We start from the raw sequence: 25,785 nt of genomic DNA, 5'->3' as shown, positions 1-25,785 counted from the left end.
ACACACAGAACAACCAGCTTATGTTTGTGTGGCCAACAAATGGACACAGGAGCTTTGAGGGCGTAATGCCTTGCTGCCCAGGACTGCTACAGAGGGAGTCTGGGAGGAAGAACATGCAGGCGATCAGGGACTCTCTACAAACACTACACCACAGCTGGCACAGAGCCCCGTGCAGAGAGGAGGGAAGCAAAACCCAGCTGAATGCCTTTGGAGGGATAATGCCTTCAATCCTCTCTGCAGTCATGTGGCTGTGAAAACCATCAGCTTCTTGCCTCACCCCAGAACCCTGGGGAAGGGATTGTGAGGGTTGGAGAGCCCCGTGTGCCTGCCAGGGTTTAGCTGGGAGAAGGGTGGCTTCTGGGGGGCAGGAGACTCCAGATTCTGCGGCCCACTGTCGTCCACCTCTTCCTTAGCCTGGCCCTGTCTAGAGTTAGGCCAGCGGCCCATCAGATTTGATCAGAGAACAAAAAAAGGACAGAAGGACTGCAGGAAATGAGGAACTCACTGGGCTGACACAGAGGCAAGGGCCTGCCGCCAACCCAGAGCCCAGGGCAGCAAAGGCTCACTTTGTCCAGCTGCAAGAGCCCAGTGCGGAGACACTTCCTGCGCCTACTTCCTTAGATCCATACCTCAATCTTCAAGCAGGCTGGCAGGTGCCCCAGACACAAACTTAATGTTCTCACTGGTTTCTTTGCATCTTGGATGATTAATGGAACATCAGATCTTTTCAATGTATATAGATTTTCCCCAGCTTTTCGTTTGTGGGTTGACTGTTTTCTTTGGGTTTTGGTGCAGAGCTCTGAGCTTTTTACTATATGCTTCTCTGAGAAATCTCTTATGTAATCTGGACTTCTATTTTCTTTGTATTGGTTAGGGGGCTTTGAATTATTCTCAGTCAGTTTCAGTATTTTTATACTCACTGTTGCAACGTCTCGAAGCCTTGTTCTTTGTACAGCAATTCTTGCTTCATTTGTGAGAGTTCTCTCTTCAGCTTTTTAACCTTTTGTGAGAAATCAATGTAAATAAGAATGTTTGTAAATAATTAGCAACCCTGTTTTAAAAGATAGTCTATTAGTAAACTATTAAACACATAAACACAGCCATGAGTTTAACATTTACTCTACTGGTTCCCCCCGACATAAATCCTATGGAAGGTAGGTTAATGATGTTTAAATTATCAACAATGTTCATTATCACCTATATTTATCCTTATCATCTTATTTAGCAACATTCCTGTGAGCTGGCATTGGGACTGTCTCCATTTTGTGATCAGTAGCCAGGAAGGGGGGACGGAGGTCAGAACTTGAAACCCAGTTTCTCTAACTCCAAAAGCGCGGGCTCCTCCTTCCCTTCATCACTACGCTCCAGGCCCACCAGCCACCCGTTTCTAAAATCCATCAGGCAATACCAGCTCTGCTTTGGCAACATGCCACTCCCCCTGCCTGGAAGGCTTTCCCTCCGATCCTCAAGACCAGACTCTTGTCACTCAGGTCTCAGCTCCCATGTCACCTTTTGGAAGAGGACTTCTCCAACCACCTCACCCATGCCATTACTCTGTTTTGTTTAGTTCAGAGTTTTTCTCAAAAGCTGAAATTCTCGGTGTATCTGCTTACTGTCTGTGCCCCAGGGGAAAGCAAGCTGCATCACCCCAGCTGTATCCCAAACTTCTAGAAGAGTCCTGGGCAATGTGAGGAATAAAATGGCAAGGAGAAGAACTGTGTGATCCATAGACATTTGATGTGAAACTGATTGAAAAAAGGTTTTTTTCCCTGTTGCATTCTGGGTAATGTTGTTACATTCTCGGTAATGACAGTGCTAAAATGGGACAGGTCAGAAAACCAGCAGAAGCCTGGTTTAGCCTCTCTGGGAAACAGTGTGGAGGTTCCTCAAGAAGTTAAAAAAGCCAAACTGGAAGGAGCCGAGATGTCCTTCAACAGATGAATGGATAAAGAAGATGCGGTGTATATACGATGGAACGTGACTCAGCCATCAGAAAGGACGAATATCCACCGTTTACATTGATATGGATGGAACTAAAGGGCATTTTGCTAAGCGAAATACATTAACCAGAGAAGGACAATTATCATATGGTATCACTCATATGTGGAATATAAGAAATAGTGTAGAGGACCATAGGGGAAGGGGGGAAACTGAGTGGGGAAAAATTAGAGAGGGAGACAAACCACAAGAGACTCCTGACTCTGGGAAACAAACGGAGGGTTGCTATAGGGGAGTTCGGGGGAGGATAGGGTGACTGGGTGACAGGCACTAAGGAGGGTACATGATGGGATGAGCACTGGGTGTTATACTATATTTTGACAAATTGAATTTAAATAAAAGTTTTCTTAAAAAGCCCAGTTTCGTCACAAACTGAAGGTCTTCACATGGGTGTCAGAAATTTACTTCCATATTATAGCCCCAAGTTTTAAGCACATTCTGTTATACAGTACTTCAATGTGCTTTTGAACTTGTATTTCTTATTTAATCTATCCATTCCACAAATATTTATTGACTTTCCACTATGTGTCAGGTCCTGGGTTTGAAGTGTGAATAAAGTAGACAAGATCTTTGCCCTCATGGGTCCCACAGAATAATGCGGGAGCCAGATGTTGAGCAAATAATCATCCAATGAAATAAATCTTACCATTTACCATGTGGGCTATAAAGGAAAGGTCCAGGATACTTGAAGATAAAAAGGGGGCCGGGACCCCTTTTTTTGTGAGGAGCTGGATAAAGTGTGTCTGTAGAAATGATGTTTAAACAGAGCAGGTCAGTGGGGCTTCATTTGGTAAAGGGGGGTCCTCAAAAGTAGAGCTTCCAGATGAACCCCAAACTGTGGAAGGAGAAAACTGGTCAAATCTCTGGGATTTGGAGTATGCTCCCGTTTCCTGGATTGCAGAGGTGGCATGCCACATGAGATGCAACTGGAAAAGAAGGCCTTATTATATAGAGCTTTGAAGCCATGTGGGAGATTTCTAAATCTAATCTTAAGATCAATGAGAATGAGGAGGAATTTTAAAGCACAATCTGCTTTATGATTTTTAAAAACTACTGTGATGACTCTGGTGATTGGACCACAGGGGCCAAGAGGTTGCACTTGGGTTGCACTGCGTGTTGGCCTGTGGGCTGCATATAGAGAGCTGAGCCCAGATGGAGAATATATCTGGGAAGTAGAATCAACAGGACTTGGTGGTGGACTCAATATGCGGGGTGACGGATCAGATGTGTCAAAGGTCTCTGCCAGGATTTTGGCTTGCCTTTGACACGAAGGTCTCCTGGAGGAAGGGACCAGATTGGGGAGTTAGATCCAGGATGTTTTTTGAGACATTTAATTTTCTGATACTCAGGAAACTTCAAAGGCCATTGGCATATGGAGACTTGATGTTCAGAAGTGTTTGGACCAGAGATATAAAATTGAGAGTCACTGACACAAAGATAATATTTTATTTTTATTTATTTTAAAGATTGTATTTATTTATTCATGAGAGACACAGAGAGAGAGAGAGGCAGAGACAAAGGCAGAGGGAGAAGCAGGCTCCCTATGGGGAGCCTGATGCAGGACTCGATCCCGGGATCCCAGGATCACAACCTGAGGCAAAGGCAGTCACTCAACCACTGAGCCACCCAGGCGTCGCATAAAGATAATGTTTTAAATGCATGAGCATAAAGGAGGTCACCTAGAGAGAATGCATACTGAAAACAGAAGAAGAGTCCTGGAACATGCTCAGGCACCTTGATCATTCAGAAGTCTACTAGAGGAAGGAACAAAACACATTGCAAAGTAGTGGCAAGAGAAGTCTGAGGGAAGAAAGTGCATCTCAGAAAGTGAGAAGAAAAAAGTCAAGAGGGAGAGGAGGCACTAGGTAGATGAAATGACAAGGACGAGAGCTGTATAATACTCATGTTTGCATACCGAAGGCACAATACTTTGGGTATTATGGATATTCAATAATTTATCTGTTGATAAGTGATCGGTTGAGCCCATCCAAATGTTTACCAGTTTGTGCCCTGAGGCACTTATATTTGATTAGGGAAAAGTAAAAACAAATAATATGTTGCAAGGCCCCCTTTGTCACTGCAAAGACAGGTATAAACAATGCTACTGGAATCCAAAGGAGGCCAGGAGTACTTCTGGCCGACCTCATGGAGGAGGAGCTCTCTGAGCAGGATTGTGAAAGTGCTTTAATATTCATGAAGCGCAGTGAGCTCATTCACAGTGGCTCATAAAGACATTCCAGTTGTAGCATTCGATTATTATCATGTCAAAAGAGCCATCAGTAATCAATAGTCCATTCCACATGTACTTCTACTCCTGACAGCCCCTCTGAAGAGCTGTTTACCAAAGACTGTAACATTTTTATTTTAAAACAACAAGCAGCACAGTTAATCCAAAAATCAATAGCAACTCAAATAGCCAGCCCGAAGCCTGTCTTTACCTCTGAAAACACAGCTGATAGAAACAAAGGCGATACTGAGCCCACTTAGAACCACCAAATGAAAACAATTAGCGTATCTCACTGACATAAAATAGCATGCTACTTAAAAATCATTTGGACTGTGATGACACACCAATTTTTTTTCAAAAATTATCATTTAAAGTCTAAAATTAACTTTTGACCTTTCACATTCTTGTCTAAGTGATGGGAGTGAGATTTTGTTGTACATTGAGTGACAATGATGGAGGAAGCTAACCTGTGTCTGCTTTCATTCCACATTATTTATTTATTTTACCTAAAGTTGGCTGTAAGCTACTGTTGCCATCTTGGGGAGTCTTTGTACAGGACTGCCTGAATGATCAATGCCGCATTTTATGTTGTTAACTATGAAAAAGTCTGATTTCTATTACACTGACAAGTGAAAACAGGTATTATTTCCAATCAAACATCACTTCCTATTGTTTTTGGTTTCAAGAATATGGTCTGAACTAGTTCAACAATCTTTCTTCTCTGAGAACCATGTGACATCGTCAGCTAGCAGAGGATCACCATTTCTACTCTTCCATTCTCTATCGCACCCTCAAATATAGGGCATAGAACGTAAAAAACAACATCCTTAGGTCACAGGTAAAGGATTAAGCCAATGCTGACTTGCAAATTTAGCACAATGTAGACTCTACCAGGAAGCAGTAAAGAGAGCTAAAATTCAGGAGGACTTCTATGTATTTCAGGCATTGTGCTAAATATAAATGCCTATTTTCGATCATCACGACTATGCTATAGTTTTAATTCTTATTTTTTAGGTGAGGAATCTCAAACCAAAAAAGATTAAGTAATACGATGAAGGTTACATTGCTACTAAGCAGTGGGGAACAATCTAGAACACAGGAGGTGTTTAAAACTATAATTATAAAAGCTTTAGTTATTAATGGTATGATAATACATGTAAGATCAAAGACAAATTAGAATTTTGGAAAATGACCCACATAAAATTTATGGCCCTTATTTTTCCTGAGAAACTTCATTATTCTTATGTTCCACCCAATCAGAACATATGAATAAGCTCCACAAGCCCTAGAGTCTATGCTTTTTTACTCTTACATACTCAACTTTCTGCCATAGCCAACGGTCTACTTTTATAGACTTACTTTTAAGGAATCAAATCTCATAACCCAGAGTATCAAATTGGAGGCAAGAGACCCATGGCTTTTGCACATTTCCTGCTTTCTACGCTGACTACATTAAAGCAGCTGACATTTTAAATTGATTTTAAAGTTATTTCTGAAAACCAGGGAGATACTGTGATTAAACATGATGACTATGATTGAAAATCATGGAGCTTCTTACCATTTCTTACAATCCTAGCGTAATACGTTTTTTCTTTTCTTTTTTTTTAAAGAAGGAGAAAGAAATGACAATAAAAGAAAAGTAAATTCCAGAAATCTGCGGACTTTGAAAGGATCACAAGACAGGCAGGTTTCAGAAGTTTGCCCCAAAAATGAACTTTGCAACATTAAAGCTATAATGAGAAAAATGGCATTTTACTAATGACTACCTTCCCTTTTCACCACTTTCTCTACTGTCTTGCCGAGAGCTCCTTTGGCAAGCCAAGAAAGGGCAACTGTCAACCTACTCCTTCTAGGAATCTTTCTCTTCACCATCATTTGCACCTCACTGAAAAGTCTTCACCACTTTGCCTCATCTCAAAAGTCACCTTTAGAGAAAATGAGAAATCAGCTCCATATAGATAAAGGATCAATAATAAAAAATTTTTTTGCCTTTACTAAAGAACAGAGGAAAACAGAACTCCACCTGCTGTTGGAACCATTTGTGATGACTAATAAGCGGATTCTGCATCAGAAACAAAATGACTGAATATAATGTATATATATTTTTAAAAACTCTAACTTTAGCAACAATAAGGAAAGCCCCTGGAAAAAATTACAAGAAATATTTATGAACTATACTACCTGGAGATACACATTGTAAATAAAAATATAGAGAGTCAATGCTAGATCCCTGCAAGTAATTAAAATAAGCAGTAAGTTGTAACAGTAAGTTGTAAGCAGTAAGTAAGTAACAGTAAGTTGCTGTATAACCCAGGAATTTCGCTCATAGGCATTTCCCCGAGAAAAATGAAAACATATGTCCACATAAACACTTGTAGTAGCCAAAAAGTGGAAACAATCCAAATAAACACCAACTGATGAGTGAATAGATGAAATGTGGGATGTCTGTAACAAAAGAACATCACTTGGCAGGAAAAAAGAATTAAGTCCTGACACCTGCTACGACATGGATGAACCTTGAAAATATTGTTCTAGCCAAATACAAAGGCCACATATTGTTGGATTTCAACTACATGAAATGTTCAGAACAGGCAAATCGAGACAGAAAATAAATTAGTTGTTGCTTGGGGCCTGTGGGGACAGAGACCCACTTAACTTCTTTACCACCTCTGCCAAGTTTCTGCCAGTTGTTCCTTTTCAAGAAATTCCATATACAGCTAACCATTGAACAACCAAGGGTTAGGGAAACCGATCCCCTGTGCAGCTGAAAATATGTGTTTAACTTTTGACTCCCCCAAAACTTAATAGCCTATTGCTGACCAGAAGCCTTACAACTAACAATAACAGTCAATTAACATATGTTTTGTAGAGGTATTACACAACAGTATTTTTACAGTAAGGTAAGCTAGAGAAAAGAAAATGTTACTTAGAAAATCATAAGGGAGAGAAAATACATTTAGAGTGCTGTACTATATTTATAAAAAAAAAAAAAGTCAATGTATAAGTGGACCTGGGTAGTTCAAGCCCATGTTGCTCAAGGGTCAACTGTAAATGGAGGCATATAATCAGTAGGCTTTCCAGGCTAGGGCTTCTTTCACTTATCATATTGCTTTTGAAATTCATCCACATTTTATTACTAGCTTGTTTTATGGATAAACCATAAACTGCATTTTACAAATCAACCACAATTTGTTTCCCCATTCATTCACAGATAGACATTTAGGTTACTTCCAGGCTTGGGCTAGTTAGAATAAAGATCCTGTGAGTAACTACACTCAAGTCTTTGGGTGAGTATATATATGTTTTCAAGTGTATATTTTTTTATAAGAAACCACTAAGCTATTTTTCAAAGTGGTTGTACTACCTTGCATTCCTACAGTAATGAGTAAGGGTTCCCATCTTCCAATGACCTCCCTCAGGTGCTGTTTTAGCTACATCCCATTTTTTTTTGTATTTCCATTTTCATTTAGCTCAAAATATTAAAGAACAGTCTTTGCTTTCTTTTTTGACCAATGAATTATTGAGAAATATGCTAATAATTTCAAAGTATTTGGAAGTTTTTCCAGGTAGGTCTGTTTTTGAGGTCCAGTTTAATTCCACTATAATCATGCTCCATTTGAATTCAATCCCTTTCAATGTACTGAGACTTCTCTTCATTGCTTCAAGTAAGTTCTCCTTGGTGAATTGTGCCTACATTTGAAAATAATATTGTTTTCCTGGTTTTAGATGGTGTGTTCTGCAAATGTTGATTAGGTCAGGTTGATGGTATTGTTCAAAACTGCAACAAGTTGGGGCAGCCCTGGTGGCCCAGTGGTTTAGCGCCACCTTCAGCCCGGGGTGTGATCATGGGTCGAGTCCCACATCGGGCTCCCTGCATGGAGCCTGCTTCTCACTCTGCCTGTGTCTCTGCCTCTCTCTCTCTCTGTGTCTCTCATGAATAAATAAATAAAATCTTTAAAAAAAAAACTGCAACAAGTATGCTGATCTTCTGTCCATATAGTCCATAAATTACTAAGAGAGGAATATTGATATATCTATCCAACTATAATTGTGACTTAGTCATTCTTTCATTCTATTGGTTTTTATTTCAGGTATTTGAAGGGTTATGTGCATATATCTTTATGTCCTTTGGTGAACTGACTTATTTATTACTATAAAACCCCTGGTAAAAATATTCTTATTCTAAAGTTTAACTTTGATATTAATATGACAACTCCAACTTTCTATGCATTTGTATTTTTATGATAGATATTTTTCATTCCTCTAATTTTTAACTTGTCTGGGTCTTCACATTTAAAATAGCTCTGTTGCAGCCATCATAAAGTTGGGTCTATTTTAACCATTCTGATAATTTCTGCCTTTTAACTGGAGTATGTACACCATTTACATTTAGTGTAATTTTGGGGATGGTTGGGTTTAAATTTACTATCTTTATATTTGTTTTCTAATTGTCACATATATTCTTTTATCCTTTCTACCTCTATTCCTGCCTCCTTTTGGATTAACTGTATTTTTGATGGTTCCATTTTATCTCCATTTTTTGGTAATATCTCTAATATCTCTATATTTTCTCAGTGGTTTCTTAGAGCAGAGATCAGCAAATGACAACTTGTGAGTCAAATATATTTTGTGACCTAACTTTTTATGGCTCATGAGTTAAGAATGGTTTTCATGTTTTTAGTAATTTTCCCCAAAAACTGAACAGAAAAATCTATGGCAGAGACTGTTTTCCAGTGGCTGTACCAACTTCCATCCCTACTAGCAATGCACAAGAGTTCCAATTTCCCCATATCCTCACCAATATTTGTTATTTTCCCCTTTAAAAACAAAAAATTCCTAATGGGTGTGAAGTTGGTATCTCATTGTGGCTTTGATTTGCATTCCCCTAATAACTAGTGATGTTTGTCATCCCTTCATATGCTTATGGGACATTTGCATATCTTCTTTGGAGAAATGTCTGCTAAAACCCCTTGCCCATTTTCGAAGTGAGCTGTTTTTGCCTTCAGTTCTGAAAGATATTTTCATTAGATATAGCAATCTAAGTTGACATTTTTTTGGTTAGTAATCTTAATAAATCTTAATATATCACCCCACTGCCTTATAGGGTTGCATAGATTCTAATGAGAATCTGCTGTAGTTACTATCTTTGTTCCATCATGTAACTGTCTAATTTCTGTGGCTGCTTTTAAGATTTTTTTATCACTGATTTTCTGCAATTTAATCATCATATACCTTCATATGATCTCTGTTTTTATTCTGCTTTGGAGTACTTTGCTATACCTATGGATTTATAGTTTTAATTTTTTCAATTTTTTTTTTGTGATTTCCACCTCCTTGCTTTTTTGTGGGAACTCTAACATATATATTCGATCATTTAATACTGTGCTAGAGGACACTGGTGTGCTTTAAATTTTTCTCAGGCTTTTTTCATCTCTGTAAGTCATTTTGGATAGTTTCTATTCCTTTATCTTCAAATTCACTGATCCTTTTACTCAGCATATAGGTTGTTCTCAATAAGTGTATTTTTCATTTCTGATATTGTATATTTAATCTATAAAACTTCCATTTTGATCTTTTATATCTTTATTTTCTCTCCTCATCGTGTTTTCTTCTACTGTTGAGCATGTGTATAATACCTTTTAACATGTTTACCTGCTAATTAAATAAGTGTCACTTCTTGTTTTTGTTATAAGTCATATTTTCTTGCTTCTTAAAATGCTCAGCAATTTTAACAGCTTTATTGATGTATAACTGGCATATAATGAAGTGAGTATGCTTAAACTATAGTTTGACAAATACTGACATATGTATATACACACAAAACCACCAACATAATCAAGATAAAGAATATATCCATCATTCCCCTGAAAGCTTCCTCATGCCCCTTGGGGATCCCCCTTTCTGCCTCTCCTCCCTACTCTCATTCCTGAACATGAATGGAAGTTTTTTATTAGATGTTGGCCATTGTGAATTTTACATCATTGGTGTTGAATTTTCATGTATTCTTTAGAGTGCTATACTTTCTTCCAGCACACAGTTAAATTGTTTTAAATAAATGTGATCCATTCAAGGTTTGCTTGTAATTTTTGCTATGGCAGCTCCAGAGCAGCCTTCAGCCTTAGACAAATGTGGCTCTACTACCAAGGTCTCTCTCTTCTGCCCCATAACATATGAGGTCTCTCCATTCTGGTTTATAGACAGAAACTATACCTAGTCCTTTGAGCTCTGAGAATTGTTTGTCCTACTGCTTTGTTTCCGCACTTTTGTTGTATTTTATACCATGTTTACTCAAAGATTTGAGGAGACTGCATCAGAAATCTTCAGAGCCTTCTCTTGCTGCTTCTCTCTCTGTAGCTCCCTCCTCTCCAGGATTCCTACAAATTCCAAACACTTTCACTTCACTGAACTTCATTCTTCTGACTCTTCAGCTCAGGCACACAAGTAGACTATGTTTGAGTCCTCTCTGCACTGGAGATGGTATGATCTCAGGCATTGTTTTATAGATTGTGTCCAGTTCTTTGTCTGCTATTGGAAGACAATTCCTATAGCAGCTAATTCTTCCCAGGCTGAAACAAGCCATTTCAAGCTTTTGAAAGATATTTGTATGATTCCAATCGCCTGCATTTTAGGCAAAATATCTCCTTGTTGGACCTATTTCATCAATCTTCCTTTATCTCTCCAAAAGGACAAATCTAAATCTGGGATCTAACTGCTAATCTCAAATCATACAATTCTATTTTTTCTGTACCTTGAAGGAGATCCCTCAGATTCTAGTTCTCTGATAAAGTAGAAGCTGACAGTACTATGTCTACCATCCTCAACTCTAGAAATTAACATACATATGAAAATACTAAAGACTACAAAATACATATAGTATAGATATTTTTCACTACTTCATTGTTATGGCTATCACAAGACTAATTCTTTCAAAATTTAATGCAAACATATTAGGTCAATGTATTTGTTGTGTATGTATCAAGGAAAAGTATCAGAATATAAGTATTGATTTGAATGTATTCATTATAATATCTTTATCACATATAGTTCCACAAAGCTTAAATTCCAAGGCCTTTCAAAAATGAAAGAATGTGTTTTGTAGGTTTTACAGAATTATTTAAAATTGATTATTTATGAATTATTTTCTTATCTGTTTTATACTATGTCCTTTCCCATTAAAGAAGTTAATTGCATTTAGTTTTATATGCCATCAGCATTGTGGATTTAAGAATGTTTATGAATGAAGATGGAGAAGATCAAAAATCATAGCCAGAGAAACTGATATGGTTGTTTATCTAGGTGAGGGGAAACTAAACATCTTCTCCCCAACAACACAGTGTCAATGAAGGTTTTCTTTTCAAGTAAATATTATTTAGCTTGTAGGATGGTACCCTTCAAAGCTAGAAAAGGAGACCAAAATCATTAAAGAGAAAGAGAGAAAGAAAATACTATGAAATTAATAAATTTGATTAAATGTTAAGTCACTTTACTCAAGGTTTGAAAATGGTTTTTGAAAAAAATGCCCTTCTGTGCTGTGAATTTTAATTGTTTCAAGTTACTAGCACATTATAACGGAGACAATCCCAGTTCTCGTATTAAATACTCTCTCCTTTTCTTTCAGTCTTGTTCTTTTTTTCTCTTTTAGCAAGTATGAGTGAGTCAAGTCACACCATTCTTCATTTCACTCAAGATTAAGTAAGACCAGTATACTATTTCCTAACCCAATACTAACTACAATACAAACCCATTTCTGAACATCCTAAAGGAATTACAGCCTTACCTAATAAACAGTTTGGTGCTGTGGGTTAGTAGTGCCCTCTCTGTTTCAGCACACTGAAATCAGGTAAGTCACAGATGGAAGAACTCAGGATATAAGCTAAGTTTTAAATGTAGTGTGAAGACACCTCTCATGTCAAGTCAAGAGACAAGCCTTATTGGCAGCAAGTTATATTCTAAGAAGGCATATTTCTTTTCATTCAAAGCACACTGCTAGGATTTTTGGTTAGTTACATTATTGGTTAAAGTGTCATAATCTGATGTACACATGAGTTAACTCCATTCACAGTGACAAACTAAACTTTAATCCAACTGCCATTCTTTTAAATCTAGGCACAAGATTGCAAATAGGTAAGATTATAGTTGACTTTTCCAAGTCCATCACCATTGCTAGAAATAATTAAAGGGAATTCATATTAACAATGTGTGAGTAAATATATTTGAGAACAATGATAGTACATTGTTATTAACAGCAGTGCTCACCAACTAGTCATGTGTTTGGAGTAGAATACAAATAATTTAACCAAAGGGGCCTTACTATTATTATTATTATTATTATTATTATTATTATTATTTTTACAAAATTAAAAGTTGTATCACAGCATATGCTATAGTGCTCAATAAATTTCTCAAAGGCATTCGTATTTCTAAGGATTTTCTTTTACACTTACAACATTTATTTCACTTTAATCTAATATTCACCAACTATTTTCTTCACCAAATATCATCTATATGTAATTTGGAGTATAAATGTCTAAAATTTTTATGCTTAAAATTTATTATTATTAGTTTTAATTCCAGTGTATTTAACATACAGTATTATATTACTTTCAGGTGTAGATATAGTGATTCAACAATCCTATATATTACTCAGTGTTCAAGATAAGTGGACTCTTAATTCCCCTTCACCTATTTCACCCCTCTCTCAACTGACCTCCTCTGGTAACCATCAGTTTGTTCTCTCTAGTTAAGAATCCGTTTTATTGTTTGTCTTTTTTTCTTTGTTCATTTCTTTCTTAAATTCTACCTATGAATGAAATACTATGCTATTTGTCTTTGTCTGAGGGCTCATTTTGCTTAGAATAATGCTCTCTAGATGTAACCATGTTTTTCAAATGGCAAGATTTTGTTCACTTTTATGGCTAAATAATATTCTTTATCCATTCATCTTCTTTATCCATTTATCTATTGATGGATAATTGGGCTGTTTCCATATATTAGCTATTGTAAATAGTGTTGCAGTAAAATAGGGGTACATATATCTCTTCAAATTACTGTTTTCATATTCTTTGGATAAATACCCAGTAGTGTAATTTCTGGATTGTAGGGTAGAGATTTATCTATTCTGTATTTATAGCTGCGAGGCATCTTATAATATAAAAAGCTGGCACTCATATACATAAACTAACAAGATCCTAAAATCCATCACACATTTACTTCATTTTTTAGCTTGACCTCCTAGTAAATCTTTAGCTTCATTGATTTTGGCTGCTATATAAGGAGATCCTCCCTTGTCTGGGTGACTTAAAAACATAATTCATTGGTGAGCATCTCTTATTTTTCCTTTATTGGCAGTAGGGCTTATGCCTAGTATTAATGCTGCCTCTCATTTCATCATTTTGGATTCAAGCCCATCATCTCTGTAACAGCCGCCATTGAAGGCATATTTTGGTAGACATTGAAAAACTTGTTTTACTTGAGACTCCATATGTTTCATGGCTTGCAAAACATAATGACCTGCAAGCCCTGCAGCAGCAAAGGTCAGTCCAGTTGCTACGACTGTACTGGCCATGGCTCTGGCTTATTTCCCTGACCTCTGCCAAGAGTACAGTTCATCTCAGCCCAAAGATGCAGCTACCAAATCCACAACTCTACCAGACAGTGATGCGGCCACCACCAGCAGGCACAGAACCTATTTTTAATTTTTTGAAGAACCTCTATCCTGTCTTCCATAGTGACTATACCAGTTTGCATTCCCACCAATGATGCCAGAAGTTTCCTTTTTTCTCCACATCCTCACCAGCACTTGTTTCTTGTGTTGACTTCAGCCATTCTGACAGGTGTAAGGTGCTATCTTATTGTACTTTTGATTTGTATTTCCCTGATGATGAGTGATGTTGAGCATCTTTTCATATCTGTTGTCCATCTGTATGTCTTTGGAGAAATGTTTGTTCATGTCTTCTGCACCATTTTTGTAGGATTGTTTGGTTTTTTAGTGCTGAGTTGTATAAGTTCTCCTTTTTTTTTTTAAAGATTTATTTGAGAGAGAGAGAGTGCAAGCATGTGAGTGAGGCAAGACGTAGAGGGAGAAGGAGAGTAAAAGAAGCAGACTCCCTGTTGAGTGTGGAGCTCGACGTGGGGCCTGATCTCATGACCCCAAGATCACAATCTGAGTTAAAATCAAGAGCAAGACAGTCAACCAACTGAGCTACCCAGACATCCTGAGTTGCCTAAGTTCTTTATATATTTTGGATACTAACCCTTTATCAGATATGTCATTTGCAGATATTCCATTTTCTTCCATTCAGTAGGTTGTCTTTTAGTTTCATTGGCTGTTTCCTTTGCTGTGCAGAGCATTTAATTTTGATGAAGTCCCAATAGTTTACTTTTGCTTTTATTTCTCTAGCCCAGGAGACATATCTAGAAAAAAGTTACTACAGCTGATGTCAGAGGTTACTGTCTATGTTCTCTTCTAAGATTTTTATGGTTTCAAGTCTCACATTCACGTCTAATTCATTTTGAGTTTCTTTTTGTGTATACTCTAAGAAAGTGGTCCAGTTTTCCCAATATTGTTTGTTTAAGAAACTTTTCCCCATTGAATATTCTCGTCCCTTTTTAAAAAATATTTTATTTATTTATTCATGATAGAGAGAGAGAGAGAGAGAGAGAGAGGCAGAGACACAGGCAGAGGGAGAAGCACGCTCCATGCCGGGAGCCCGATGCGGGACTCGATCCCCGGACTCCAGGAGCGCTTCCTGGGCCAAAGGCAGGCGCTAAACCGCTGAGCCACCCAGGGATCCCCTACTTGTCCCTTTTGTTGTAGATTAATTGATCACATAACTGTGGGTTTATTTCTGGGCTTTCTATTCTGTTCCATTGATCCATTTGTCTATTTTTGTGCCTGTACTATATTGTTTTGATTACTATAGCCTTGTAATATAACTTGAAGTCTGGAATTGTGATACCTTCAGTTTCATTTTTCTTTTTCATGATTGCTTTGGCTATTCAGGGTCTTTTGTGGTTCCATACAAATGTTAGGATTGTACTACTGTGAAAAATGCTGTTGGTGTTTTGATAGGGATTGCATTAAATGTGTACATTGCTTTGGATAGCACAGATATTTTAACAGTATTTGTTCTTCTAATCCATGAGCATGGAATGTCTTTCCATTTCTTTGTGTCATTTTCAACTTCCTTCATCAATGTTTTGTAGTTTTCAGAGTACAAGGCTTTTATCTCCTTGGTTAAGTTTATTCCTAGGTATTTTATTATTTTTAGTGTAATATAAATAGGATTGATTCCTTAATTTCTCTTTCTGCTGACTCATTATTACTGTACAGAAATGCAATAGATTTTCATATATTGATTTTGTATCCTATGACCTTGCTGAATTCACTTATGAGTTCTGGAATTTCTTGGTAGAGTCTCTAGGGTTTTCTATGTGTAGTATTATGTGATCTGCAAATAGGAAAGTTTGACTTCTTCCCTTAAAGTTTAGATGCCTTTTATTTCTTTTTGTTGTCTGATTGCTAAGGCTGGCATTTCCAGTACTATGTTGAATAAAACTGGTGAGAGTGGACATCCTTGTCTTGTTCCTAACCTTACAGGAAAGATCTTAGTTTTTCATCATTGAGTATGATGTTAGCTGTAGGTTTCTCATATATGGCCTTTATTGTGTTGAGGTATGTTTCCTCTAAGCTCATTTTATTGAGAGCTTTTATCATGAATATTTGTTATAAAGCATACATTTTTAAAAATACCAGCTGAAATTAAGTTTTAGTTTGTATTAGATATTCCATTCTCTACCCCCAAGAAGGCTATGGTCTAAGTATCTATTATGAATAAATGAAACAGTTTTTTTCCCAGTTTACTGCGAAATAATGGACTTCACTGTAGAAATAACAAATTTCGCAGTAAAAAGTGTTTACATTCTTCTTCCTAAGACACATTTTCTCACACAAATACTACCTCTAAAAGTTATGAGTGTATTAATAAAAAGCATTAATTTATTCACTTTACCATTTCAGTAATGAGAAGACGCCATGAAGTAGTATTAACCCACCTGACCAAGAAGAAAACCCAGTCTTCACCAATACCTATGACCACATTATAAAACAGATGTTTTAGAGAGATGTTCCTAAATACCTGGTTCCCTAATACTTGACCAACTAGCTCTAATTTGGTAAAAGAATTGAAGGACATCGACTAATACTGTTACATCGAAATAATGAAGATGAAGATAGTGTTTGGCTAGTCGTGAAAAATTGTTAGTGACCAAAAACGCAGGCAGGTACTCGAGACACCAAAGCAATGAGTTATTAGTTCATTCATGGATTATTATTTCTGTACCATTACTTTGTGAAAGGGTCTAGCCAACACAGGGATTTCTACAGGGTAGGCAATCCAAGAAAGGCCAGATTATCAAAATCTATGAGACTGCCAAGTTACCTACTCATCCTCTTCTGAATGGCTGGGGCATTCTCAGAGTGCTACCCGGCCAAAATGTGCAAAAACAGCAGAGAGAAGGCATCATCTGATCCCCATGTTCAAAGCACGACAACAGCAACAGGTACCACAAGGGTCAATTTGCTATGGGAGCATCAGTAAAAAGACATTTACCAAAATAAATAAATAAATATATATATATATATAAATTTAAATAAATAAATAAAAAGGCATTTACCCTGACAAGAAGTGTTAAACAAGCACCTATTCACTAATGAAAGAGACAAAGACAGCGTCACTTCTGATCTTTCATTGATCTTTCACTCTATGAATGTCCTACAACCTCCTCTGGAGGGAAGCACTTCCTTACCATCCCACAGTGATGAAATATATATACAAAGTACAGGCTTCTGATAGTAAGAGTACAAAAAAAAATTTAGTATAAAATAGGCTTTATCTAGGAGATTCTGCTGCATCAGGAGACAGGTCTGGGAAATGAGACCACTTGGGATCTCCTGGGAATCTCCCAATTGTGATGGGACCTCATTTTTTTCTGAATGGTCATTTGCAGGAGATACACCTGATGCTTTTGTTTTTAAACCTCTTCTTTAGTTTCACTATACATTAACTAACATAGAGTGAAATTAAAAAATTAAATTAAATTAATTTAAAAAAAATTTTAAAGTCTCTTTATCTTTCCTAAAAGAAAGAACAAAAGACTATTCCTATTGTGGCTATTCCATATACAATATATTTTACAAAGATAAGAACTGTGAAAAACTGTTAAAGTTTCAAAAGGCCTATCATAATACTTAATAGTTTCCTGAGAGGTGCATAGCTCCAGAGAGGACTGAAGTTTACTGAGACTAAGGTTTAATAAAATACTTTCATTCCCCTTTTTTTAAATCAGATAAATGTATAGACTGAGGTACAACAGGGGACCTGACAAGCCATGCCATGCTCTTCTCAAGAAACATAAAGACACATGAGTAGGCTGACAGAGTAAAGGGTCCGCGATGCGCTGGACAGATGTTTCTGAGAGGATGATCCAGAAACCTTTTATTTCTGTTTTCATGAGTTAAACCAAGAAATCTGAACTGAAAAGAGGTTTAGCTTCCAAAAGTATAAACTTTTCTTGCACTCTTCCTCTGAGAACAAATAGAGAAGTTGTGAGAAAGGAAAAAAACATCTCTATGAAGATACTGGAGAATTATTAAGGTAGCAGGAACTTGTGTTAAAGACCCAAAAGGTTAGGAAATCCATAATTGGGGTCTCTGTTTGAGGCATATGTGTGTACAATAGAAGCTGATGAGTTGGGAGAAGACAGTGGCTGAAGTCGGCGGTGCAGAGAGCTGGCTCCTGGAGGACCCACAAAGCTGAGAGACTCAGAGGGGAGATCTGGAGTTTGGTCTCCATCAAGCAGGAAGAGCCCAAAGTTCAGCTGGGATTTTGAAGAGCTCTGTCCTAAGACAAAGGGTAAAGTGGAAATAGACCTACTCTCTGAAAAGGAACAAAGGCCACATTGCAGAGAGCTTGAACCATGACCCAATTACAATTACCTGCCCAGCTGCCCATGAGAAGCAACACTAAATCCTCCCTGAAGGATGACAAGATCACCCCAAACCTCAAATTATCCTATTTCTCATACATAACATATGGTTCTTAATAAAAAGTAAGCGGCTACAAGAAGCTTGACCAACTAGTGACCAACAATCATGAGGAAAGAAACAGACCAAATTGAGGAATCCAATATTTAGGAACTCTAGATACTGCATTCATTAATAAAGACATGGAATTTAAAAGTAGCTGTGATTATTTTGTTCAAAAAATTACATATCCATGTGCAGTTTGGGCAAGTAACTAGAAATAATAAACAATCCAACAGAAATTTTAGAACTGAGAAATACACAGTGGGGAATTAAGCTGAAATCATTAAAAAAAAAGAGAGAGAGAGAGAGCGATAAGAAAGCCCCCAACTGTTTAAATATTAATACCCTTATATGAGAAATCATAAAGAGTTAGAAAATATTTTTAACTGATAATAAAAATATAAAATTCAAAATCTCTGGGACGAAGGCAAAAGCTATGTGTAGAAAGTAGTGTAAGCTTTAAAGGGCAGATATTAGGAAGTCAGAGACCCGAAGCCCTCTGTCAGCAACTGCTAATGTTGAAGCATGTAAATCTTCCAATATGGCACTCTACTTCTGGTTTCATAACGAATGAAAATGTGTGCCTATGTGCACCAGAAAGATATGTATCATAGAAATGTATATTAAGACATACTCTTTAATGACCAGAAATTGGAATAAACTCTAATGTACATCAATAGCAGAAGAGAAAGAATTTATGGTACATGCACAAAACTGGAATGCTTACTGCAATAAAGGCTAATATGGATGAATCTCAAAATGTTGCTCAAAAGAAGCCATGAAATAATACATCTGGCAGCATTCCAGTTTTACAAAATTCACAGCAGGTAAAACATTCACCGACAGTGTTGATGAGGCCAGCATTACCTTCAGGGATGTCAGGTCTCACTGGGGGCTTCGAGAGTCATGGTAATGATCTATATCATGATCGAGATACCGGCTGCACGAATGCATTTCCTTGACCAACAATCTTTAAGACTCCCCAAAATCAAGGATAAAGAAGCTCTGGCCTTGGCAGGAGTTTGGTCAAAATGATTTAGGATAAAGATTAGGCAACAATCCAGGAGGAAGTGTGGGGAATTAAGAAAGTTTTGCCCTAGAGAAGGAACGACGTGGGAACAAGGTATGTGGACGCCTGTGAGTACCGGGCTATCCAGTGGAACGGCAATTATACCCAACCCTGGAAGACACATTTTAGCATGATAAGGAGGAGTTCCTGAGACTCGAACTTTAACATACTAAATACACTAAGTATATTTGAAATGTAATATTAATATTATAGTAAATAAGTATATTTAACATCGTGGGTATATATAATATGCTTAACCTACTGCAGGTAATAGATAGAACTGCCGGGTAATAGAACATGTGCCTCTATGACAAAGACGCTCTCCACCTCTGAACATGCAGTAACAAAGGTAGAAAGGCCAGCCTCCCGGGAAAAAGTAGAGGAGGTCCCTGCACCGAATGGAGAGGATAGGTGGTCACCAAAGCCCCTTCTATCTCCTTTGGATCCTGTGCACACATTAAATGTAGAACCACAAATAAAAAAAAAAATCTTACCCTTAATCGTGTAGTGGAGATCTCTGCTTTTAAAATATCGGGATCATATTTAGTACTGGATGAAGATCCTGAGAATACTTTTCAAAGAGAAAAAAGGAAAAAAAAGAAAGTAACTTTTGCAAGTTGCATAACTAGTTCTTGGTTTGGAATTTACAAACGCTAAAAGCAAGATTTACATGCTTCTGTGGATACTTACTTTATGATTCGTTTATTGTCATTCATCAGACACCTAAATATAAAAAGTAATCTTCAAATCTTTATAAATTTTTTAAATAAAAACTCAAGAAAGAGGAACGTCATAAAGACCATGGAGCTTAATGTTTTCTGGATTTTATATCTATATATAAACTCTTAGAGGACGTCACGGCACATACAGCTTATCAGAGCTGTACGTTACCCTGAAATTTATAATTTAGGTAGAACTTCTGAGCCCATCTCAACTGCCTCTTTAGCCAAACCAACTCCAGAGAATCAGTTTCTGAGACATGAGACATGAGAGGGGATCAAAAGAAAATTCATCCCAGCCAAAATATTGTACAAGAGGGACAAAGAGGGCCAAGTCACTCGTCTTGACCTGAACAGGTAAAAGTAAAGAAATAAAAGGCAATCAGGCAGAGGAAGGAGCAAAACCCAGAAGGGATTCATCATCCACAAATGAGGGCAGGGGACTTCTGCGTGTAATGGAGTCAAGGGGTTTTGCTGAGAGGTCTGTGGGGTGCCCTCACTCCCTCGTGGCTTCACGGGGGCTCTTTCTGCCTAGAGAGGGGCAGGACTCAGAATAAAACTCCACTGGGACCCAAGTGGCCTTCTTTCATCTACACTTTGGTCCCCATTTCCACAGTCTAAACAGGCACACCGTATACTTACGGCTTGTGTGGGAACTTGACTTTTCCTTGTAGGCATCATTTAATCGTACGTATTCATCGAGGGCCAATGCGAGTCTTTGCTCCTTCACGTGGTAAAGCTCTTTCTGTGTCCTGAGAGCATCCTGAGCCACCGAGAGGTAGTCCTTGAGCATCTTCTCCTGTTCCCCTCTCCACTGTTTTCGTGGATCTTCAATCTGGGTGGTTTCTGAAAATACATTAGGTGGTTTGGTTTTTTTTTTTTTTTTTTTTTTTTTAGAATTTAATGAATTTTTTTGATTATTTAAGCTTTAAAAAAAAGTTACCAACTTTAACTCCTTTTTCTTTTTTTTAAGATTTTATTTATTTATTCATGAGAGACACAGAGAGAGAGGTAGAGACATAGGCAGAGGGTGAAAGCAGGCTCCCTGTGCCCTAAGCCAAAGATAGACACTTGTCTGCTGAGCCATTCGGGCACCCCAAAATTTATGGTCTTAAAAAAGTTTTCCTAACTGTGGCTGCCCTGCAATAATCCTCACCTCCTTGTATCCTTGCTCCCTGAATACAGCATAGACCTAGAGATCTGCTTCTAATGAAAACAAGAGAGCAGTGATGGGACGGTACTCAAGACCAGATGACAAAAGGCTGTGACTCCCTCCCTGGTTCTCCTTGGCTTTCTTGCTGTAATGAAGCCAACTGTCATGCTGTAAGCTGTTCTATGGAGAGGCCCACGTGGCAAGGAATGAGGGGGGCTGCTGGCCCTCAGCCAACAGGGAACTGAATCCTGCCAACAACCACGTGAGTTGGCATGAAAGTGGATCCTTCTCCAGTCATGCCTGGCTATCACCTTGAGGACAGCCTGCCTGTAAGACCGTGAGCTGGAGGAGTCAGCTGAGCCTTGCTTGGGTTCATAACACACAGGAACCAGGAGATAATAAATAAATGTACTTTGAGCCACTAAAGTTTTGAGATAATGTGTTATAGTGAGATACGTAACTAATAAACTAGATGATCCAAGGGATTATATAAATTCAAAATGCATATGAAAAATGCAAAATTTGGGCAGCCCTGGTGACGCAGTGGTTTGGCGCCGCCTGCAGCCTTGGGTGTGATCCTGGAGACTCGGGATCGAGGCCCACATCGGGCTCGAGTCCCGCATCAGGCTCCCTGCATGGAGCCTGTTTCCCCCTCTCCCTGTGTCTCTGCCTCTCTCTCTCTCTGTGTCTATGAATAAATAAATAAATAAATCTTTTTTAAAAAATGCAAAAATTTTATAAGTTACAATAGTTATAGTAAGATACAGACTCCTAGTTCTCTCTCGATACCTTCAGAGGTTTCATCCAATCATCTGTTCCCTACATATTGGGAAACTGACATACTTTCCATTAGATACCTGTCAATGGCTAAACTGTCACAGAACACTGAGGGTAATACAGACTGACACAGAAATGAATAAAGGACAATAATAGTACTACTACTACTACTAATAATAATAATAAATGATCAGCATTTATTTGGATAGATCAGCAGAAACACTCTGGTCGGCTGGTTTATACTGTGTGCTACAAGAGCTGCAGTGGGCACGTTTACATTTCTGAAACACTGCACGATGCAAACGTGAGCTACCAAAGGGGGTTCCCACAGGCACCACAGGAGAAGGCTTCATAAAGCAGGGTTGTGCTTCACCACCACTGGTTATATCTGCCGAGTGGATTTATGAAGACTATTTATTAAATGTAAATACTAAAAAAAAAGGTGTATTATAACAACGTGGTATTTTGGTATCAAGCCCTGGTGATCTCAGGAAACCGTATAATTTGCATGATGTCTATGGAAATGTCCCATACCTGAAGGGAATTCACACTCCGACGGCTTCAGATGTGGAACTCAACAGATGGAGAACCTGCTGTGAGTTACGAGAGCTTATTGAGGAAGATGCCATTAGGTTCTTGAAAGGAATATGATCCCTGTCTGTCATGCCTATTTCTGTTCTGCTGTGCTCGGGAAGAATGGGTAGAACAAGTATGAGGAGCTGTCCTTCTTTTTCTTCTTAGAAAATATCCACTGGGTTTATTATCTGTTGTTCCTTCTACCAAGTACTGACCATCTACTACATGAAATATGGGGGAAACCAGATGCTCCTTCCAAGGAACTTACAAACTACAGAAGAAACTGTGACACGTGAATTAAAGGAAATACAATTAGTTTGTACAGTAAAAAGTGATAAAAGCCTTGACAGGAGAATGGCTAAGTGCTACGGCAATTTAGACAGAAGGTTGTCTCTGGCTGCAAAAGGAAGGTTCTGTGGAACAGGCAGTGATGGAACAGGGCTTTCAAAGGTTCCAGACAATGGACCTCAGGGACCTAACCCCTTCACTTCTCCAGCCACCTCCCGGGTCCCCACAAACACACACACAGCTTTCAGCCGTACTCAATTTCTTTCTTTCATCAGCCCTATTTTCTTTGGCCTCCCTAGACCTGTGGCTTTAACTTGTGGTCTCTCTTCTCCCAGGAAGGTAATCTTCTCTCACCCTCCAAACTCTACCCCAACTCCTTCTTTGCCAGGCCTAGTTAATTAAATCATCCTTTAGCTATCAGCTCAGAGCACGGTCTCTGGCAGGCATGACTACACCCTTCACGATGGAGAGGGCACTTCTACTTTTCCTCCCTTGTCCTGCCAGCCCAATGGTGGTCCCTCCCACATTCTCCTGTATTGTCTCATTTCTTCCTTGGTACTCCAAGAGTAGTCGCAGTAGGTTGTGGTTTCTTGACCACCAGGTTAATAAATACAAAATTCATTTTGTGAGCGATGGTGTGCCACAAAGGTTCTAAGCAAGGCCATGAAAGGATCTTAGTTGTATTTGAGGAATGTTATCTAACAGAAATGTGAGGTTTACTGTCTATACAGAACTCTACTAACTCTACAAAAGTCAATAGGATTGTGCAGAAAGTTTTTTGATGAAAGATATATGAAGTGAGAAAAGTTTATAAAACCATATGTATAATATAATCCCACTTGAAGTATAAAAATGTATTTAAAATTGTGTGTGTATGTGTATCAATATAAGAAGTCTGGAAGGATACACACTAGGAAATTCAGAATACTTAGTTTTCTTTGGGTTACGTGAATATGGATAATATTTTTCTTCCTTTTATTTATCTATATTTTCTCCTTTTCTCCTATGCACATATATTACTTCTATAAAATTATTTTTTTTAAAAAAAGGGAAAGAAAAGGCACAAGGTAATGAGGATCTGAATTAGGAAAACAGCAGGGGACAAGTGGCTAAATGAGAAAATTTGATATCACAGATAAAAAAATCTGTAAGAACTGACAAAAACAAATCTAAATTTTTCAATTTAGTAATCACAAGAACCATAATGTATCAAAAAATAATCAAGTCAAAGGGAAAACAGAAGAATCCCATTTTGTACTCGTTTGTTTTGAAGCCTTAAGGGCAAAACAGGTAGCAGTGGCCTATAAATGAAATGTCTGATAATCAGAGCCAGAAACAGAGGCAGGAGAGTTGTTCCCGTGGTAACAGCAAAGAATAACAGTGGTGGAGATAAAGGACAGCATGCTGGGGGATGAGGGTGAGGTCGCATCTTCAAGGATGACAAGATGTGGGGGCTCTCAACATGTGGCAAATGAGGTGAGGGAGAAGGAGCAGTCTGCAGGAAGGAAGGTGTCAGCTGCAGAAAGAAAGGCGCCATCATCTTCATCACCCTCCATCTAGGTGGAAGGAAGGGACTACAGTGACTGACTGAGACTAGACAGCCGGAGTGACAACTATATGAAACATGTAGATCATCCCATAGATTCGCGATACTAAAAACTGTTCATTATACTAAACATTAGTATCACCACCACCATCATTGGTTTTCCTTGGGTGGTTTAAGTGGCTAAGATTTTTCTTTACAAAATATCTTAATAGTTTATCCTGCTAGGAAACTATAAAGCATGAAAATAAAACAAGGACGAAATAAGAGGGCCCCAAATTTACTTTCCTTCTTCTAAAGGAGACAGCTCCGTATAGAATACTACATGTACTTGGGGGATTCTCATCAAATTTCAACACAACATGGGTTGCTTCAAAACTAACACAGAGGAGTTCGGTTCGAGTCATATGGAGCGAGTGCACGTCCTCCAACCTCTCCCACCCATTACCACTGAAAACCAAGGACAGCCAAGCAAAACCAAGCGATGACACCACCAGCACCAAGGACAGTGCACACGAAACCAAGGAAGCGGCCACACCCTAAGTTAGGGCAAGGATGGCTGCAGAGGCCGCAACTCAACAGAACATCCTATAGCAATCATCCTAGTTTGTTGTTTCATACCTCCCTCATCTCTTGTCTTTCTTATAACCGTGGCTACTGCAAGTGGATGTGGACACGAAGAGCTCCAAGGCAGAAGCCACTCTCTCTCATCAGAGGACCGAGGGGGTGCCACAAGCCAAGTCTCCCACTGCCAACCCAGAGAAGCCCAGGGGTGAGTTGCAACTCCATGGCAGGCAATGGTGGTCAGTGGTTGGTGGTCGGTGGTCAGTGGTATGGCGGCAGTCCCATCCCTCTGCAGGCTCATGTGCTCTCCACTCTATCCTAAGACAGTGGCTGTCCTGAGGAGCATTCATAGGGTGGTGAGGCTAAAGCTGCCATCTTACTTGCTAGAATATCAGGGAAAGAGGCCCCACGGGAGCCAGAGATTGATGTGGACAAGATGGGGGCAAGATGGCAGAAAGGAGAGTTCAGAAAGTGTCTAAGGTGGTTGATCCTTTTTCATTTGGATTGTTTATCTTCTTCACGTTAATTTTCAGGAGTTCTTTATATGATCCAGATACAGGTTCGTTGTCAGATAAAGGCACTATGAATATTCATCCACAATGTTGTATCAGTATCAGTAGCCTATAAAAATATGCTCAGTGAAAGATTCCATCCACGGAATTGAATGTACTCAGTTTATACGAAGTTCTAGGACAGGCAAAACTAAGCCATTGTGATAGAAATCCGAACAACCTGTAGCGGTGGGGAAGGGGTGATTGGAAGGGGACAGGATACTGCATATTGTA

General features: G+C 38.5%; 1 protein-coding gene and 1 pseudogene across 7 annotated transcripts in view; both read right to left on the bottom strand.

The window, feature by feature from the left end:
* The window catches only part of WWC2 (WW and C2 domain containing 2), a 204,863-nt gene that overhangs the window by 70,891 nt on the left and 108,187 nt on the right, over nt 1-25,785 (bottom strand). For 5 of the 7 annotated variants that reach the window (XM_072775906.1, XM_072775905.1, XM_072775902.1 and 2 more), the window contains exons 3-5: nt 20,742-20,945; nt 19,875-19,951; nt 921-1,000 (exon numbers count right to left, since the gene is read on the bottom strand). In XM_072775906.1, the coding sequence (XP_072632007.1) occupies nt 921-1,000; nt 19,875-19,951; nt 20,742-20,945 (361 nt within the window). Of the gene's footprint in view, nt 1-920; nt 1,001-19,874; nt 19,952-20,741; nt 20,946-21,255; nt 21,391-22,563; nt 22,623-25,785 lie in introns of those variants that run through there. The other 2 variants (XM_072775907.1, XM_072775908.1) reach the window with 2 other exon arrangements.
* LOC140605474 (mitochondrial import inner membrane translocase subunit TIM14 pseudogene) lies at nt 13,415-13,802 on the bottom strand (annotated as a pseudogene).

Source organism: Canis lupus, chromosome 15 (assembly GCF_048164855.1).
Source record: "Canis lupus baileyi chromosome 15, mCanLup2.hap1, whole genome shotgun sequence".
NCBI lineage: Eukaryota > Metazoa > Chordata > Mammalia > Carnivora > Canidae > Canis > Canis lupus.
Note: the sequence above shows the minus strand (reverse complement) of the source record. Positions and strands in the feature narration are given on the sequence as shown.